The sequence below is a fragment of the Ciconia boyciana genome, chromosome 2 (assembly GCF_034638445.1).
Source record: "Ciconia boyciana chromosome 2, ASM3463844v1, whole genome shotgun sequence".
Taxonomy (NCBI): Eukaryota; Metazoa; Chordata; class Aves; order Ciconiiformes; family Ciconiidae; genus Ciconia; species Ciconia boyciana.
In genome coordinates, this window is record NC_132935.1 from 122,738,019 (window position 1) to 122,755,938 (window position 17,920).

At 41.4% G+C, this 17,920-nt stretch overlaps 1 protein-coding gene across 3 annotated transcripts in view; it reads right to left on the minus strand.

The window, feature by feature from the left end:
- Positions 1 to 3,853: 3,853 nt before the first annotated feature.
- Positions 3,854 to 17,920, minus strand: part of CNOT10 (CCR4-NOT transcription complex subunit 10) — a 64,687-nt gene continuing 50,620 nt past the window's right edge. For 2 of the 3 annotated variants that reach the window (XM_072853916.1, XM_072853914.1), the window contains 7 exons: positions 17,110 to 17,190; positions 11,985 to 12,098; positions 9,989 to 10,119; positions 9,151 to 9,186; positions 8,923 to 9,050; positions 5,747 to 5,822; positions 3,854 to 4,148 (listed from right to left, as the gene is read on the minus strand). In XM_072853916.1, coding sequence (XP_072710017.1) covers positions 3,994 to 4,148; positions 5,747 to 5,822; positions 8,923 to 9,050; positions 9,151 to 9,186; positions 9,989 to 10,119; positions 11,985 to 12,098; positions 17,110 to 17,190 — 721 coding nt within the window. In that variant the 3' untranslated portion in view covers positions 3,854 to 3,993. The remainder of the gene's footprint in view (positions 4,149 to 5,746; positions 5,823 to 8,922; positions 9,051 to 9,150; positions 9,187 to 9,988; positions 10,120 to 11,984; positions 12,099 to 17,109; positions 17,191 to 17,920) is intronic. The other variant, XM_072853915.1, reaches the window with a different exon arrangement.

Below are 17,920 nucleotides of genomic sequence, written 5' to 3' on the forward strand. Positions count from 1 at the left end.
TGAAAAATTTAACCAGAGGCACCTGCTTTGAAAGGAGAGAGGAGAAATGTTGGGGTGCTATGGAGAGAAGTGTGTTTTGTGGATTTTTTTAAAGTAGTTTTGATGCAGTGTCAAACTCTCAGTTGTCTGATCTATTAAAAAAACCAGCCTCACTGTCATGACTGGAGGAAATGGCTTTGATACTGGAGCCACCACCTGTATTCCTTGTAGCTTTTCCAGTATTTTGCCAGAAAGTTCCTGGTTTAACCTTGTTAGATCTATTTCTAGGTTTCCATTTCTTCACTTTTGCAACTGTGAAAGCAGTGCTTTTTTCTGAGTGGTAGTGTAAAGCAAAACTACCAGAACATTTAATAATGCATCTTGAAGAGCAGACTGCCAACATAAGTTGGGTAAGCAGGAAAGGTGCTCTTTTTTTCCTTACTACTTTGGAAAAGGTTTGAAAAGAAATGGTGAGCATGGGGAGATGCTCTTCAAGTAAGGTTTGAGAATTAAGGCCACTGATTGAATTCCCAGCAGTGGTAGAAGTGGTGGTGGATTCCAGTGTCTGAAAGTGCTGACTGCACTAGCTTTTCAAAGCTGAGATGCTTTCTGGCCCCAGCTGTGTACAACTGTAGGACTGCTCAGCACCATGCTGTGCTCTGTCCATCAAAATCCTTGACCATTGCTCTTTCTTCCTGCTGGAGCAGCTGGTAATGTGTCAGCAATACACAGATCACTCCACGTGGAAAGGAGGGAGGGAGAAGACCCTGTGAAGGAGGGGGAAAAGGCTGCTCAGGTGAGTTTCAAGACTACCCACTTGGCCAGCTTTGTGTGGTACTCTGTATTCCTATGGCTTCTCTGCGTTCTCTCCCTGAAGACAACCAGAACCTGGAAGCTCATTGAGCACCATGAGATGGCTCTGGACAGTGCTGAACAAGTGCTGCACAGTTCTTGCACCATGGCCCTGGTCACTGTCATCCACTTTCTTGCCAAAACCTTTAGGTCTGAGCCCATGCTGGCATTGGAGGCTGAGGTAGCAACAGGGGTACCTCCACGTATGGTGCTTGAGGGGAAAGGGAGTGTAACCTGACTGCAGGGGTGAGATCCTGGAGGCAAGGGGAGGGCAGGAGAGGAACAAACCAAAATAATAAACATTATTGACTTTACTAACTTAACACACAGCCCAGCCTGCTATTACTACAGGACAGCTTGCAGTTTTACTTGACCTTCACTTCTTTACTATTGGAGCCTAAAAGCAACTGAGGGAAAAGGCAAAAAAGTGGACTGTGACTCTGTGGCCAGAGAGGGAGACAGGTCCTTGACTGCTCCCTTCCCAGATTCCCTCCCTTCTGTTAATAGTAAAACTATGTAACCCGATAGCTGAAAGTCACCACTACTCACCCCTCTCTTCAAGTAACAGTGCTACAGGCAGAGGGGGGGAATCCCAGAGCTGCTCTGGCCACTGCAGCTGCCTTAGGGCAGCAGAGCAGTCATTGTTAGGGCAGAGCTGGGGCTGAATGCTGCTGCTCACATGCAAATGCAGCTCTGATAAGATGAGCAGTAGCTGGGGAACAACAACTGCATCCTTCACCCAGCCTCGAGGGGAGCGTTGAGTGCCTCGGGGTGGAGGTGGGCACTGCTGAAGCAAGGCATTAGCATCTTTTGCATGTGAATGCCCTGCATTCCTGGGGGGGGCAGGGAAGGCAGAGAAGAATCTTCTCTATTCAGGGCCTGGGACCACACAGCGAGCATCTCTGATTAAATACAAAAAGGTTAATCTACTTTGACTCGAGGGCTGTATCAGCTCCCTTTCTCCCTTCTTGCAGAAAGGTGCTTTCTACACACTTTTTCCCGGATCTTTTTATTCCTAATACTTCTAAACTGCTTGCCCCTACCTGAGGACAGAGTGGGTCCTACAGCAATAGAGAGGTTATTGAAAAAGTCAGCTACTTGGCCATTACCCTGAAAGCCTTGAAAAGCAGTGAAGGCAGTTATCTTGCAGAAAAGGGATAGTTCTCAAGCCTTCTGCTGTACTGCTTCATGATGGCTAGCTTCCTGCTGGTGGGACACACACTTGTGCTCATTCTACAACTTGCACATTGTTTAATAAACTACTTCTGTCATTTGTGGCTTCTTTGTTCCAGATCTTGGGGACAAACCCAGGACATCTACTACCTAATGTGCAAGTTATTGAGAGCAGGACCTGCATCTCAGGTGGCCACTTGAAAGTGTGACCTTCCTGGTGGTGGCGGGAGGCAAAGTACAATGCCAGCAGCACAGGGAGATAAGGTGTTATCCCAGCTCTGCCCTGGAGATTATCTGGGCAAAGTCTCAGAGTAGCTGAAATGACACAAAACAGCCAGGGAGGGGAAGTGAGGAGAGATGCTATGTTCCATGCTGGGCTCTGATTATCTTATGCCTGGATTAAGTCCCAAGGCAGCATGGCTCATCTCTTCTCCTATGCTCACAATAAGTAACCAGAGGGGCCTTGCTTATGCTGCTGTCTTACAGCCTCTTGGTTTGAGCAGAAGTTTTTGAAAGAAAGAGGTATTCCTCTAAAGTGGAAACTGCCATTCCAAAAAAAAAAAAAAATAAAAATTCCTTCTTCTTACAGCCAGGCATACTTCCACTGTACCTGCACCACTCCACCTTCCTTTAGGACAAAGGAAAACCAGGGAGAAGAAAAAAAACAAAAAGTAAGTAAAAAAACCCCCACAACAAAAACAACCCCAACACAAACACTGTCCATCCAGCTAAAGCAAGTGCTCCCCAGCACTGGTCCCTTCAGAGCACCCACTGCCTGCTGCAACCATTGCCCTACACCCCCACCCTGCTGCACCAACAGACAAAGGTTTAGCAGACATAGCAGGTTTTTGTCCATCTCACCCCTTTCTTGTTTTGGCAAACTGCCTTCTGGCTCTTGCCACCCGTTGAGCCCCTGAGGCAGGAGAAGCAGGCAGAGCCTCTCTAGTTTATAGCAGAGAAGCACTACAGCCCTCACGCAGCAGAAGGGGCCACTGACTTAGCACCCAGGTCAGTCGCACCCACCCAACAGCATATCAGAGACAACAGATGCATCCTGGTCACAAGGCTCAGCACCAGCTCCCTCTCCCTCACACTAAGACTGCCATCTTGACCACACAAACTTGAAAGGGGCACAGACTGGCTTTTTGCAAGGGTGGCTTGTATTAATGATACACAAACTAATGACAAGTCACCATGGCTTAGCAGTGTGCTGCAGTGCCACGCTGAGGGCTGTTAAGGGCCTTAATGTGTCCTTACACCACCACCTCTGAGATCCAGTGGCCTGCTAACCCTTTCAGGCCAGCTGCTAATTTTAAGGAATAGTTTAGATTAAAGGTAGGGCCTTGCCCTGTTAACACTGGAGCTGTGCTATTTGCACTTAAAATAATCTTAATAAGGTAACCACAGGAAACTCAGGGCATACACACCCCTCCCATCCCTGTGCCTGAAGGGGCAGCTTTAACTACAGCAAGGTCCAAACTCCCAGCTGCTGCAAGGTAGTGGACTGTAGCTACGTCAACATAGCAAAGTTGGGCAAAAGCTGCTGCTTCAAGGAATGCAAAACCTCAAAGGAGGTTTACAGGAATACATATGTGTCAAAACACATCAGTCATAGACTCTACACTGCACAACAGCTCAACTGCTATTTCAGCAGGACTTTAGTTCAGGTGAATGGTATTCTCCTTCCAGTCACTTCCCTCCTATCTATTCTCTTCAAAAAGAGCTGAATTACACACTTGGTTAACTACTTTTTTTTGGTAAGTAAGTAAGTAAACTGCTACTCACATTCAAAACAGGTACCAACTGCCCTTCCTTTATGAAATAACCTTTACAAACATCTCCAAGCATGCCTTTTTGTTTACAGGTTTTATTAAAAATTTACATAAATGACACACTCCAGCAATTGGGGTATGCAGGTGTCCTAGGTTAAAAAAATATACAAAATCCCAAGCCCTCATGGGCAGGGCAGCAGCAGGTTGAAGCACAACCTCACTTCCTTTGAACAGTGGTGAAAGCTGGCATCTGAATGGGCTGGATTGAGTGGACTGGCTGAAAAACAGGCTTCTTCCGCATGTCAGAGAGTGTTTTCACAGAAGGGAGAAGCTGGTTTCTCTTGATGATCTGCAGTGCCAGCTGCGTGTTACCTACAAGACAAGTTTCGATTAAAAACAAAAAGTACTTTTGTATGACTTATGGACCACTGTTCTCAGAACAGAGCTGACACGCCAGCCCTGGGCCCAGGCCATGTACACTAGTGGTCTTCCTATTCAGTGAAATGCTGACACAGGCATTAAAAGTATTAGATAAAAGTAAATGTGAAACAACACTAGTGCCTGATTCTGCCTGTTCTTAGCTGGAGACACTGAGCTTTTATCTCAGAGCTAGAGGATACCAGAGCACCTTCGAAATTCCTGAAGGGCAGCTCTTCTCTCTCCCATCCACATAGTGAGACTCTAGATCTCACACAAAATGCCCTCACAATGTGACATTACAGACAGTAATGCAAATATCAAGGGTATATATAAAACATGTTTTTAAAACAAGAAATCTGATTTTCAACTGCATGCATGGCCCATCAAATAAATACCAATATAAATGGAAAACTTATTCTTTGTTAAAAATTAAACCTATAGAATTGTAGGAAAAAACCCACTAAGTTCTGAAAAGAACATTTCTCCCTCTTATCAACTACTTTTCTTTCATTAAAGTTTTAGTTTCAGAAGAGATGCGCCCTTTTGTTGCCATTTATAGAACAAAAAATGGTTTTAGCTCCTTTTGGTTATATACTTAGAAGGGGGTGAGCGACATAAATCCCACTTTCTACTCTCTTCTGCTCTGTACTTTTGTTGCAGAAAGGTTTCCAAAATTCCGACTTAGAAACATCTTTCTAAGAAAAGCTTTGTAGAAGTCTCAATTCTGAATACAAATGCTCAAGTACCTGCAATGCAAGACAACTGAAGGGAACAAGCACACTGAACATTTCACAACACTCAGATATTAAACCCCCAAGGGGCACAGGTCCACAGCCATGACAGCTTCAATGGTGCAGCTGCACCAGTCTGCTCACACTGCAGAATTCAAGTGCAATCTTTCCAGTTTCCCATTATGTAGAGGGTTTTTTTTCCCCAAACACAGTGAACCTTCAAAAGGAAGGATTTGGGAAGAGAAAGTTATCAATATTAGAAGCTTTGTTACAGTACTCGCTACATAGCCCTTGACATGGCTTCTTTGGGAAACTTGGATTGCAGTTGTCTTTTAATGAAAAGCCTTTCAAGCCCTCTTTATAGTATAAACCTCATCAAGGGTTTTACTGAGCCTATCCAAGACTGCTGATTTCTGTGCAAAGTATGTAAGACTTCAGCTCAGAAGAGGAATGTTTAGGAAGGCTGGAGTGTGTAAGAACAGGACTGCAATAAACAATGGAAATGAAGGTGCGGATACACGGATCCATAGCAGTGTAAAATGGAGACAGGGCCTAAAGGGTGCCATTCCAAACACTGGCACAACTCTCTATATAAAGACTAGGAATGACGACACTGCCCTCCTCCCCTTTGTGTCCCACATCTAGGTTGACAGAACATTTCAAAACTTAAGAATTTGTTTCAACAGTTTGCCTATGAGGGCTAGCTGTAAACTTCAAGGAAAAATCCAAAGTGTTAAAAATACAAAGTTACATTCAACACTGCAGCTTACGTGTTAAATTAGGGATTTTAATGTTGGGAAAAAAAATTCAATTCCTTACCATTCTGTAATTCAAGATATACAGCCAGCAAAATAGCCTCTGGAGGGATCTCTTTGGGGTGGATCAGGGAAGCAGCCTTATTGAAAAAGAAGAAAGGGGCGGGGAGAGAAAGTGCTTAAGAGAAACATCCAGCTCAAAGAAAATGCCTCTTGATGAGACTGTTACCATCATCTTAGCTAACAAAAAAAATAACAATTCATAAACTAAGATAAGGTTTTTTCAAACTAATATACTCTATTATGTTTATGCATGCAAGGAGAGACTGAAAGATTATCTGCCTTGCAAGACTGTTTCATGCCAATTACCAGCACCATCTTATACTTATGTATACTTATGTTAATATGAGCCTGTAATTCTTGGGCCAATCTACTGTGTTTTCCTGGTGAGATGACAGGTGAAGAAGGTAACCTCCTCTGCTCCAAAGTTCAGAATACAAAGTCAGCAAGGGTCATTCATGAGCTTTCCATATACAAATATTTTTCAGCTATTAAGTCAATGAAGCCGTCTTCTACGTTAGCTCCGGATCCAACTCCCTACTCTTGATCTACAGCACACAGGGTACATGCCATTGATTTAATTTGGCTTGAAGGTCCCTGTGCTCCACCTGACAGGCATCCTGAGCTGAGAGCCTCCAGAACAACACAGCTCTGCAGAGCTGCCTCCAGACGTCCCAGACAGGTCCCTGCTTTCTGTCTAACCAGCTTCTACACCCAGAGTCACACCACGTATCACCAGACTCTGCTTCTCAGTCCCTTCAGTTCCAACAGAAGGGCCCTCTGCACTTTTAAATCTTAGTGGGAAAGGGGTGGAGAAAGTAAGAGGGGGGGGAAAGGGGGGGGAGAAAGCAGGCTACCAGGTTTTTGAAAGGAAAATATTATTTCCCTCCTCCTTATCCTTTGCCTTCCCTCTTCCAAGGTCACTGAATATCATCATCATACTGGTATTTAAGTACCACACCAGTGGTTCTGCATGGTAATGCCCAGCCATGAACTGAAAGAAAAATGACGAGTAAGAAAGAATTTCTGTCCCAACCTCTGAAACTTACTATTTTCAACTACATTTCAAATGTGAACATTTGATTATCCTAGTACAAGGATGACTCCCATGATCTCAGTAAGACCAAATCCTGCAAGTCCACCTTTTCTATAAGTGCCCAGTCCAGAGGGCAGGAAAAATGCACATCTGTCTCTAAATTTGTAGAATTAAACTGTACATTTATCAATTTCCTGAGAAAGAGAGGACACATCTGCACAAATGGCAACAAGGTAACAGGACTGATTCTGTATTAAAAATGGGTGCAAGATGATGATTTGCTACAAGGATACCTGGTTGTGGTACCTGGTATCTGCATCTTTTCAAAAGAAAGAGATGGTGGAGATGTTCCCTCAGAAGGAACCACTTAGTTAACTAAGCTAAATAAAAATCAGCTGATCTGGCCATCCACTAAACCACAAAGAAACCGTTCTACACAGTGTTTCACATCTGACAGTTCAAGATTCAACACTCAGTAGTAACATGGGGTCTATTCTTCTGACAGAGAGGGAGTGAGCAGCTCCTGACAGACCTGATCTCACCAGGAGCTCATACTGGGGACACGGTTTGACCACTAATAACAGAGGATCCTCTCATCCCTCTAAAATCTGCACCCCATAATCCAGAATCTGAACTTTCCTTATGGTGTGGTAGGAAGTAGGGAACATAAGAATTAGGAAGACTGAAATGCAAAGCAAATCACTTCCCTTAGTCCTTAAAAAAAACTAAAACAAAAACAAAAAACCCCCCAAAACCAACCAAACAAAAAACCATCAACAAAACCCCACACCACAGCCAAGTTCTGGAAATACCCTGTTCATCAATCCCTGCTTTCTCCCTTCATGCAAAGGTTAGTCTCTGCAAGCACCCTGGCCCTGACCTGCTGTACCACTCTGGCTCAGGAACTCTGAACCGCCATGTAAGTTTTGTTGGTTTAGGAAGTCCTTCTCAGGTCCTCTTCAGAAAAGACAACTGGTAATTACCCAATTTTAAAGCTACCTTAACAAGCAGTTTTCAGCAATTACCTCAAATGCCTCAGCATTTCAGCAAACAAACCTACAATCTCACTCATAAGTTAAACACTTTGTAATACTTTTTTGGCTTTTATTCTGTCACTCAGCGGGGCCCAACCAGCCATGAGAGCCACACAGCTCGTTTCAGTGAAGGATATGTGCTCTCCGTTGCTCCCCCTCATACAATGTAACTGCACGCACAGAATAATTAATGTGTGCATACAAAATAATTAATTGTGTGAGGTTTCCCAAAAGCACTGGATTTATTGTAGATGCAGAGACCTACTCTACTCTACATCCACAGATGGCCTTACACTCCTTTGGGCTTTACACATGTGCTACAGAGCCTAAGCACAGACACCTGCCCATTCCTAAGAGGCCTCAGGAGGGAAAACTGCCTTAAGCAGTTGAGAACTTCACAGAAGTTGAACCTGTTCACCTATACAACTACTATGAAGTAATCTGGAAGACTGCTGTTTCAGTTTGCTGCTCGACAATGCATCTGATTAGTCTTCCTGACAGACAGCAATGGCTGCAAAAAGAGACAAACGTATCATCATTGAAAGAGATCAGTCCCAGCCATAAGGACCAAATGACACAGGCTAAGTGAAGACGGAGAGTTTCAGAAGCAGTACTTGAGAATTCTTGGGGCAAGAGGCAGGCAAGAAACATACCTCCAGCAGAACTGTAGTTTGTTCTCACAGCCCTAAAGTTAATAGTTTAGATGGTGAGTTATTAACTGATTAGAGAGAAGTAAACTCAAGGCCCTCAAGAACTTCCTCCTCTGAAATATAACAATTACTATTGGACCATTTAAAAAAACCAAACACAAACAAACAACTTAGAAAAAGTGAAATGGCTTCTAGTCATATTCCACTGTTTTGATACAATCTAGGAAAAAAAATGCTTCACATAGTGGTACTGAACTATTTACACAAGTAAGAATTTTGGAATTCCTTTATTTTATGTTACTAATATAGGTTGGTTCATAAAGACAGAAGAGAGCCACCATCTCAGCAAAGTCTGCAAATAAGCCTGGGCTATGAAATCACCAGGATTTGCTGTGATCTGAATGGCACTTTGAAGGAAGTAAATTTATCCCTAAAGCTGTCTTGAGATTGCTTTCCATACCTGATGAAGACACTTTCGAGCTTTGTCATATTCACTCCTCAAGCAGTAAGCACTTCCAAGGTTAAACAACATCATTGTTCGTGCAGATGTGACCGAACTAGGATAACACTGTGGGGTCTGCTTGCCAGCTGCAATAAAAGAGAAAAAATTCTTTCTTTTCTTACACTTTTATTCCAAATTGGCCAAGTAAGTTCCTGTACTCTGCTGAATATGGTGGCTGGTACTTACAAGATTCCATTGCCTCATTCTCTCCTTTGTCAGACCCTACAAAGAAAAAAAAACACACACACACAAAAACCATCATGTTCCATGAGCTTTTGGTATTATTTTGTAATAAGCTTTAAAAGATACAAATTTGCTTCTTTCTTCATGGTCTGACATTAAAGAGAGAAAACATATCAGTTTGCTCAAGAGTTTACGCCACTCAAGGCTTCCTATCTTTAATGTTTTGCTTGTAGATTTGCAGATGAGTACAGTGAAGTTTAAACTGCAGACATGTCACTGAAAGGAGAGCTTCTGTAGACTTAACTATACAGATGGGCTCTGAAGTATTTTTCTGTTACAGAATACACACTCCCAACTGGAAGCACTGCAAGAAGATTAAGATACAGATTAACTAAGTCCTCCCCGCTCTCTCTCACTAAATGCACTAAGTAGACTTCACTGACACTCCAAAGCCTGGTTTAGAGACTAAAAAGCTGGAAGAGAAGGTATGAAACCCAAACTTAACCATAATTGCACATTTAACAAAAGCAGCTTTCAAAAGTTAACTTCAAACAAGGTAATTTTTTGAAGGTAGAAACTACCTACAATATACAGCTCTATTTATGTTACAGAATTAGCCACTTCAAAAGAATGACAAACATGCAAAAGACAAACCAAACACTAAGTAGGAACTAAAGCCAGGAAAACAAAAACACAACAACAAAAACACAAAAACAACCCCCAAACAACCTACAGTCTTAAAACAAGATGTCTTAATCATCATTATATTTGTATATAGAAAGTTACAGCAGGAAGGCAGCTGAAAGCATAACCAGTTCTAATGAAGTGTGGATTCATTAACCTTGATCCTGCTCATTTGAAGAGATCCCAAGGGAAACATCAGTGACGTTCTCAGGGTTCAAGTGGGTGATGGCATCAGATATTCTGTCTAGAGAGATGAGAGCTTCTGCTGCATACAAATGCCCAAGAAACCTACAACAGCAAAGGGTTAGGTACAAACGTCAGCATAACAACCCCCACAATTTGTAATGTAAAACAAACTGAATGCAGTTTTTAATGTGAGCACATGAAAACTAATACTTGAAACACTTGCATGGAAGTTACCTTGCTTATGAAGTATTGTCATAATACCGAGTTCTGCCATTTACTACTTTTAGACACTCATGTTGTGAAAAAATCTGCACCTGAGTAATGACAATTCATTCATGCACAGGAATTGCCATTCCAGAAAGACAGTACCTTGGTATGGCTTTATCTCAGAGAACTAAAAAAGGAATCCTTACAAAAACAGCCCAGGATATGGATACATCTATAATTTGAGGTGTTAAGTGACTTTACATTCAATAAAAATAAAACTAATTCTGTAAGACAGCTGCATTTCTAAGGACAGCAACTATACAGGCCTGTCCATGGGGTACAAACACCTTTCCAACTGCAGGTTTTGCAAAAGAATTAAGCAAGTCTGATGTTTCACACTTGTAGTTCAGCTCAGCTAATCAGCAGCTTTCCTTTTCAGCCTTGGAACAGAAGGAATCCTGTTGATCAAGAGCATAGTTCCCTTGCAAATATTTAATCTGAAACAAAAGTTTAGCAAAAAAGCTCACGCTTGTTCTATGCAGCTGTATACAGTACGCTTCAAACTGACGGTATAGTTGGTTGTAATGAATTACAAAACACTGGGTAAATATCAATCATCCAAAATAACTTCTGCAACTTAGATCTGATACATCAAACGTAATTTTCTACATGCAATTTATTTCACTTAAGGAACATACTTAAGGAACAGTTCAATATTCCCAATCTGCACAAAAGCCTTATTTCCTGTGACCAAGATACATGACGCTCTGTCTTAGCAAAAACCTGTCATCTAGCGTTTCTTGCATTACATAATGGTAACAGTGCCTTCACAAAATTATGTGTTACCTTGCAAACTCCTCTAATATCTTGATATACAATGAGTGTGCAAAAAGACGAGCTTCTGCAGTAGTTTGAAGCATGGGAGCCAAAGAGTTTAATTGGCAAGGACCATTTTAGAGTATGCTGCCAGCATATAAAAATAAGCACAAGTTAGCTTGCTTTCCGCAAGTACATGACCAGTTTTGAAAAATATCATAACTACCATAAAAACCTCTGCTATATTTTATCCTGTGTATGACACAGGAATTAAATGCACAAACACGGTCAGAAGGATGGGGCTAAACCTGCCTTTTTTGAATTCGCAGAGATGCATGAGAACTGGTGGGTAGAAACAGAATGAGCTTTGAATATCTTTCAAAAAAATACAGTGCCAAATGAGAACTGAAAAAGAGAAATTGAAGAATGGAACCTATATAAGCAACAGTAGCAGGTGAAGTGACAGTCCTGCACACCCAAGACCTGGTACCCTACTGACTGAGCAAACCTTCCCCTCCGAGGCTGTAGTTTCATAAAGCGAGCTTTCAGCAGTATGCTGGCTTGGGCTGATGCTGTCCACCCCCAGCTGTTCATGCCTGCCCCCTGTGCTGTGCCAACATGAGCACGTGCAGTCCCACAGTGAATCAGGACAGAGACCCAAGGGTCCTGCCACTGCATGGGGCCCATAGCTGGAGATTAACAAAGAGTAACAAAAGCAGCAATAGATTCCGAATTACATGGAATTCATACACAAATGAGGGGACTCACGTTCCTGCGTGTCAATGAACATTTAGTCAGGGCTTCAACAAGAACAGGAGCGGGCCAAGCAATTCTTTGCATCAGATACAGAATTGGCAAGCAGCTACAGACACTGGAAACTTCAACTCAGAACTCTCCAGCAAAAAGCAGGGCTGAGAAAGAAGAAATGACCACATCAGACTTACTTAAGAGACCCTGACAGCTTTGGTTGCTGAAGAAGTTTATCTGCGTGATTCAATGCCATAAGGTTATCACCCAAAGCCAGAGCCACGTAAGCACTACACGCAAGTATTGAGCACCTGGAGGGGAAAAAAGAAAAAAAAAAAAAAAAGAAAAAAGGGAGGGGGGGAAAGCCAATGTTAAATGGAGAATTCTGTGATTCCAAATGCAGCTGTTAAATTTCTTTCTTCTAAGTGCTGAAGAAATAAATCATAAACTTTCAATAATGTCTCTGTGTCAAACTATGAAGTAAAGGAGCTAGTGTTGTTACCTATGGCCCCAGTTGCATTCTCTGAATTAGGAGATATATACATTGTGTTCTACCAGTATAAACCAAGGACCAGCATGGTGTGCTCAGTAAGACTTTGCAGTTTTGACCATAAATAACAGATTAAAAAAAGAAGGACCTCACCACATGTGTAATTTTTCTCATGGGCAGTCTTCCTTTCTCACCCTCTTTTTATTCTTTTTGCCCTGCACTCTCATTTGTACTTCCCTGCCCTCCCCTTCTGCTGCAGCAAAGGGTAGCAGATTTGTAGATTTCTCTAACATACAATCTACAAACACATAGTAGCAATCAATTAAGCTGTAACATATTTCACTCTTATACTGTACAATGTTTGTACACAGGGAGACAAACAAACACTGGAGAATTTGGCATTTCCAGTTTTGTGTTCAATTGAGAGCTGTAATCCACTGCCAAGACTGTGATTGATATGTGGCATTTTGTTGCTGTCACAGACTTTCTTATCTTTCCAAAACCACAAAATCTCTGACAGTTCCTGTAATGAAATCCGAACTACTCATATTTTCTATCTTCAAACAATAACCCCACATCAGGATGCCATCATTAGGCTAAGTTTCACATTTTATAACTCCCCCCCTCCCCAACACAGCACTTGGGGATATTTTCCACTTCGTAAGACATCATTTAGTGCAGGCTGCCTTGTCCTCTGGGCACAAGCCTCTGCCCACAACGCCTTGCTGCGAGCACGGACCCTGTCCTTCTCCAGGGAGGACAAGTGGATCCTCTTAGTGGGGTGTCACATTGGGATCCAAGGGAGGAGAGCCTTCGACTCTCCCGTTGGTAGGTGGGCTATTACCCGCCAACCTTCTGGCGACTGTCAAGTCTACTTTCGGTTCAGCAGTAAGTCATGTAATTTGTGGCAGGACCTGGGGTGCCTTTATTCCCCTTTCCCAGGAGGCATGCTCCTTAATTATGCACAAGCAGGATAAGAAACTTCTCCAGTGTTTCTCCCTACCCCCCACTTCCTCTCCACTGTGCCCAGATGTCACATCAAATCTGAACACATACAAAAGCTTGAGAGAGGGAGAGGAAAGCTTCCCCAGCTCAAGTCCCAAACCTAAAATATTTCTGAAAGGTTGCAACTGGGGAGGGGGAGGTAATGGGGAAGAAAAAAATCTCTGTAATAACAGCCCCCTTCTAACTATCCTCTTTTTGTCTCTGCCTCAAGGAAGCACAACGTTTAAACCAGCAGAGATGCTAAGTGTCACCGGCTAAATACCCTTAGACACAAGTCAAGGCCTGCAGAGTTGGTTGCTACTGCCCTTTACGTCAATATGTGTCTTCTATTTCCCACAGCTTTTTTAAAGCCTGGTTTTATTTCTGAAAGTGTAATTTCAAACACAAGACGCACTCCAATCACACAATAGTTAAGTCCAGCAAAACTGAAACCTACTCCTCTGCTCTAAGGACTCATCGCTGTTTAAGCCATGTAACAGCTGGCATGATTCTTCAGCAACAGCCATCGAAAGAGGAAAATATTCAGGTTTTCTTCCCTGCAGTACTGTTCTTGCGCACTAGGATCCATTGTTGAGCAGGCTAAACCAAATGCTCAAGAGAGCTGACAGCTAACCAGAGCAGAAGAATTGCCCCACAAGGGAAAAGACAAACTAGTTTTTCACCCCGGTCAGGATTCTGCCAAAACTCCACAGGATGCCTTTGAGCACTGCAGACTTCCAGCATCACTGAGCCTCTGCATGCCCTAAATAAAACTGCCTTTGCACTAGGAAAAAGAAAAATGTTTTTTTAAACTGCCAGATTATGTCAAACAGCCTCTTGTGCAGGTCTAGGCAACAAGATTTGTCAGCCCACACCAACTGCAAGTTTACAGAACCCGAACTACACATCCAACTTGGCTCAGGCAAAGGGTGAGCCAGAGCAAATCCAGTTCTTCAAAACTTACTATGAAGACACCAAAAATGGCACTTCTAAACCATTTAGAGAGCATCACTAATCTGAAATAAACTTAGTTAGCTATTTTAAATTATATCTGCTATTGTGCTACTTTTTGTTTCAGACGAAACAAATGAAAACATTACAAAACACAGAATGCAAACAGCGCTTACTCAATGGGGAAATTCAGCACCAGCAAACTATGCAGTGGCTGACAGTGAGGAAGAAGAGTGAGGCAGCTACAGATAATAATCATTGGCTCTGTCATGATACTGGAAGCTCACAAACAGACCACTGCAATCTTTAAGTAGACAAATGAGGCAATACTGGGTAGGCATGGAGAACAGACAACGTATGTTGGTGAGAAATAGTGGCCCTTACAGTATTACCTGTGAAATTATTAGCAATGTCGGTGATGCTCCTGGAATACCATATACAATACTAGGGTATGCACACTTCAAAAATACATAAGTAAATAAAATAAACAAACCATAATGATGGACTGGAGATGGCCAACAGAAGAGTCAAAAGAAAAGAAAAAAGGGTAAAATTGGATGACATGCCTTATAGCAAGGGCTTGCAGTTCAAATCTATTCAGGACAAAGCGGCTGATCAAACTATTCCTTTATCTCTAACTGCTTTGAAGGGGAAAATTAACATTTTCACACAGAGTTGTTCAATCCAGGGAGAAAAAGGCTACAACAAGGTCTGTTGCTATTCATCTCTATTTTTACAATAAAATCCACAAAATTTTCCAAGTGTAGCACTGTGGTCTACCAGAACTCCTTTACTCTCTATGTATCCTAACAGCGTTGGGTTGTTCTGGCATGGTGAAACATACTACAGGCTGAGAGCAGAGCAAGGGAATTGGCCTCTCTGAGGATGAGAAGAAGTGAGGAGCAGAATTATTTAGAAGAAAATCAAAAGAAAAATCTGGAGTTTCTACTTCCTACACTTAAATTCTTAGCAACATTTGGTGTCCTCAGACTTCTGCTTGTTGCCTTTAAAACCCTGCAGTTGAATTACTGCTTATTATGAGAACAGTCTGTTCAATTAATTTGTGCACAAGTACCAAACAATACATATGACACATAAGACTTTTCTAGATGTTATTTTTAATTTTTAAGAACTATTTAGGGGCAAAGTCAGTCAGCCATTTTAAACTCTTATTAGGATGTGCAACTGTACAAAAGCATGGAAAAAAAGCATTTAAGTTGCCCATTTCAGTTCTAGAAGCAATAGAGGTTTTTCAATCCCGTGACTTAACGGGGAAAAACTGAATTGAATAGACACCTATTCCTCAGGATAATCCTTGCCAACATGCAGAATTTTTTCTTAATTTTCCCTGACTAGATGAGAATTTTAATTTTCTCACATAGCTCCTTAGTGAGCAAGACTACAGGAATATACTAACATTTGAGTATAACATATTTTGCTTTTCACAGCTATCTGCAGAAACCTAGAAATCTTTTTAGCAGAATCACTCTCTAGGGATGTCTAGTCCTCTGGATTTAACCACCAAAGCAAGTATTGCAAAAAAAAAAAAAAAATCAACACTATTCCTTTCCTTATATGATGTTCTTTACCAGAAGCAGTGTAATTCTTGCTAAACTGATTTTTTCCTGACATGTTGTCAGGTTTCATCAGTAGATAACAACAGCTGATTGTGAAAGAAAAAGACTATGTATTAAAAAAAAAATCACAATGTGACACCACGTAATTTTGACATGTGGCAACCACATTTTCAACAGCCAGGAGGAAAAAAAAAAGACACACCCACAACCAACCCACATCACTGTTTTTAATCCAGTGCTTTCTATTTGTAGTAGCATACTCTTGTACCACTTCAGAATAAATAATCAAGGTCTCAGTAATGTCTCCTCACAGATTCCTGCTAAATTGCTTTTAAACGAATACAAGTAGATTTGCTACACATAGTGAAGCAAAGTAAAGGTTAAGCTGGTCATTATAAAAACACAGGTTACCTGGGGTTAGGCTGAAGCAGAGTGTTTACCCAAGAGTTTAAGTGGGAAATTACTGTATGCTTTGTCCATAATGGAAACTTAAAACACATTTCTTTTTTCTAAACAGGTGCAAGCTTTATAGTGAGAGAGATTTTCAACAGGCTGGCAGCCACCTGAAATAATTAACATTGCCAGCAAATGATAATCTTGTTGGAGAAAAGTAAAGAAGTTCCAGATAACATGATACTTATTTAGACACATGGAAGTTACTCTGTTTGGAGAGCACTCAGACTGCTGAACAAGTAGTTTAAGGATCTTTGAGAACACGAAAAACTCTACAGTCATGTTTTACCTATGTTCTTCCATAGTGAAGAAGTCAAATGCCTGGAAAGAGGCAACTTTTCTTTCTATTTTATGCAAACTATGGATTTATTCCTGCTGAAAGGTGCACCGTTCTCATTTGAACGCAGCATAGCTGCTTTTATCACTTTCATTTTTTTTCCCATCCAACAAGCATATAATGTTGTGGGGGCTGAATTCCAAACTAGCCTTACCAAGGCCTTAAAGGGAAAAGGTACCATACAGTAATTTCCACCCCTTCCACCAATCACAGGAGCCATTGTCAGGTTTTTAGCTTTGTCATTTATGGGACTTGGTTTTTTTAGTTTTGCCTAATATATAATGCCAAGCCTATAATAGTGGGATCCAACACAAACTGATCTACCTTCTAAATTGAAATTCTGGATGGTTTCTACTTGCTTGGACTCAAAGCCCAGAAGAAAGGAAGCACATGCATTTGAAAAATGCATCCTTAGACTAACAGCTACAATTCAACATTGCAAGTGCCTAAAAAGATAAGCTAGCAATGACTCCAGAATCATAGCACAGTTTAAGAGGGGGCTCATTTAGTGGTGAATATTATTTACTTGCCTTAAATTTTCTAATTCCTGTTTCTTCAAAGGCGAAGAAGGTGGAGCTGCAATGAATTTATCCCCTTCATGACTTTTATTGCTAGAATAAAAACAGGGTATTAATTATAGGGAGTGACTATAAATAATTAATTAAAAAAATCTCAGTGTAATAAGCATTAATATTTATCCACTCCATTTAAAAGGACAGCAAAAATTCTATAGCCTAAAAAACAGGGAAATTAAGCTATGCAGAAGTTGAGGCACATGCTCTTATCCTAACCGTTCTATTTGAGAAAGAAAAAGGGGGACATTTGCTGGGAACGATTTGACTGACAGACCAAACAACCCACACCATTCTCCACAGCCTCAAGCTATTTTTGAAGTTTGATGTAGGATAAGAACTTTAAACTGAATAGATGCAGAACTCACTGCATTTGTAGCCTCTCTTCTTTTAGCATGTAAGAAAAGCAGTAAACTAGTTCTCTCCCTAGACATCTTAAAAACCAATTACATAAATTTTCTAGAAAGATAATCCACAAAGTGCTACAGCTTCCTTTAGACTTCTAGCTGCTTATTATTTAAAAATATCTTTTTTTTTTTAAATAAAATTCCACTTTCTTAAAGTTACACTTGGCTTTTGTGGGGGAGCAAGTATTTGCTCTATTTAAAAAGTATGCAACTTTGCTCTCCAATAAGCTGAAAGACAACCTCCTCCTGGAATGAGAATTGAAGAGAAGGTTAACAGCTGCACCTTGGCAGAGAGAGCCACTAGTGTTTAGAAACAACAGATCAAAAAAACCTGGAATTGAAACTGAGTCTGTCCACCTAAC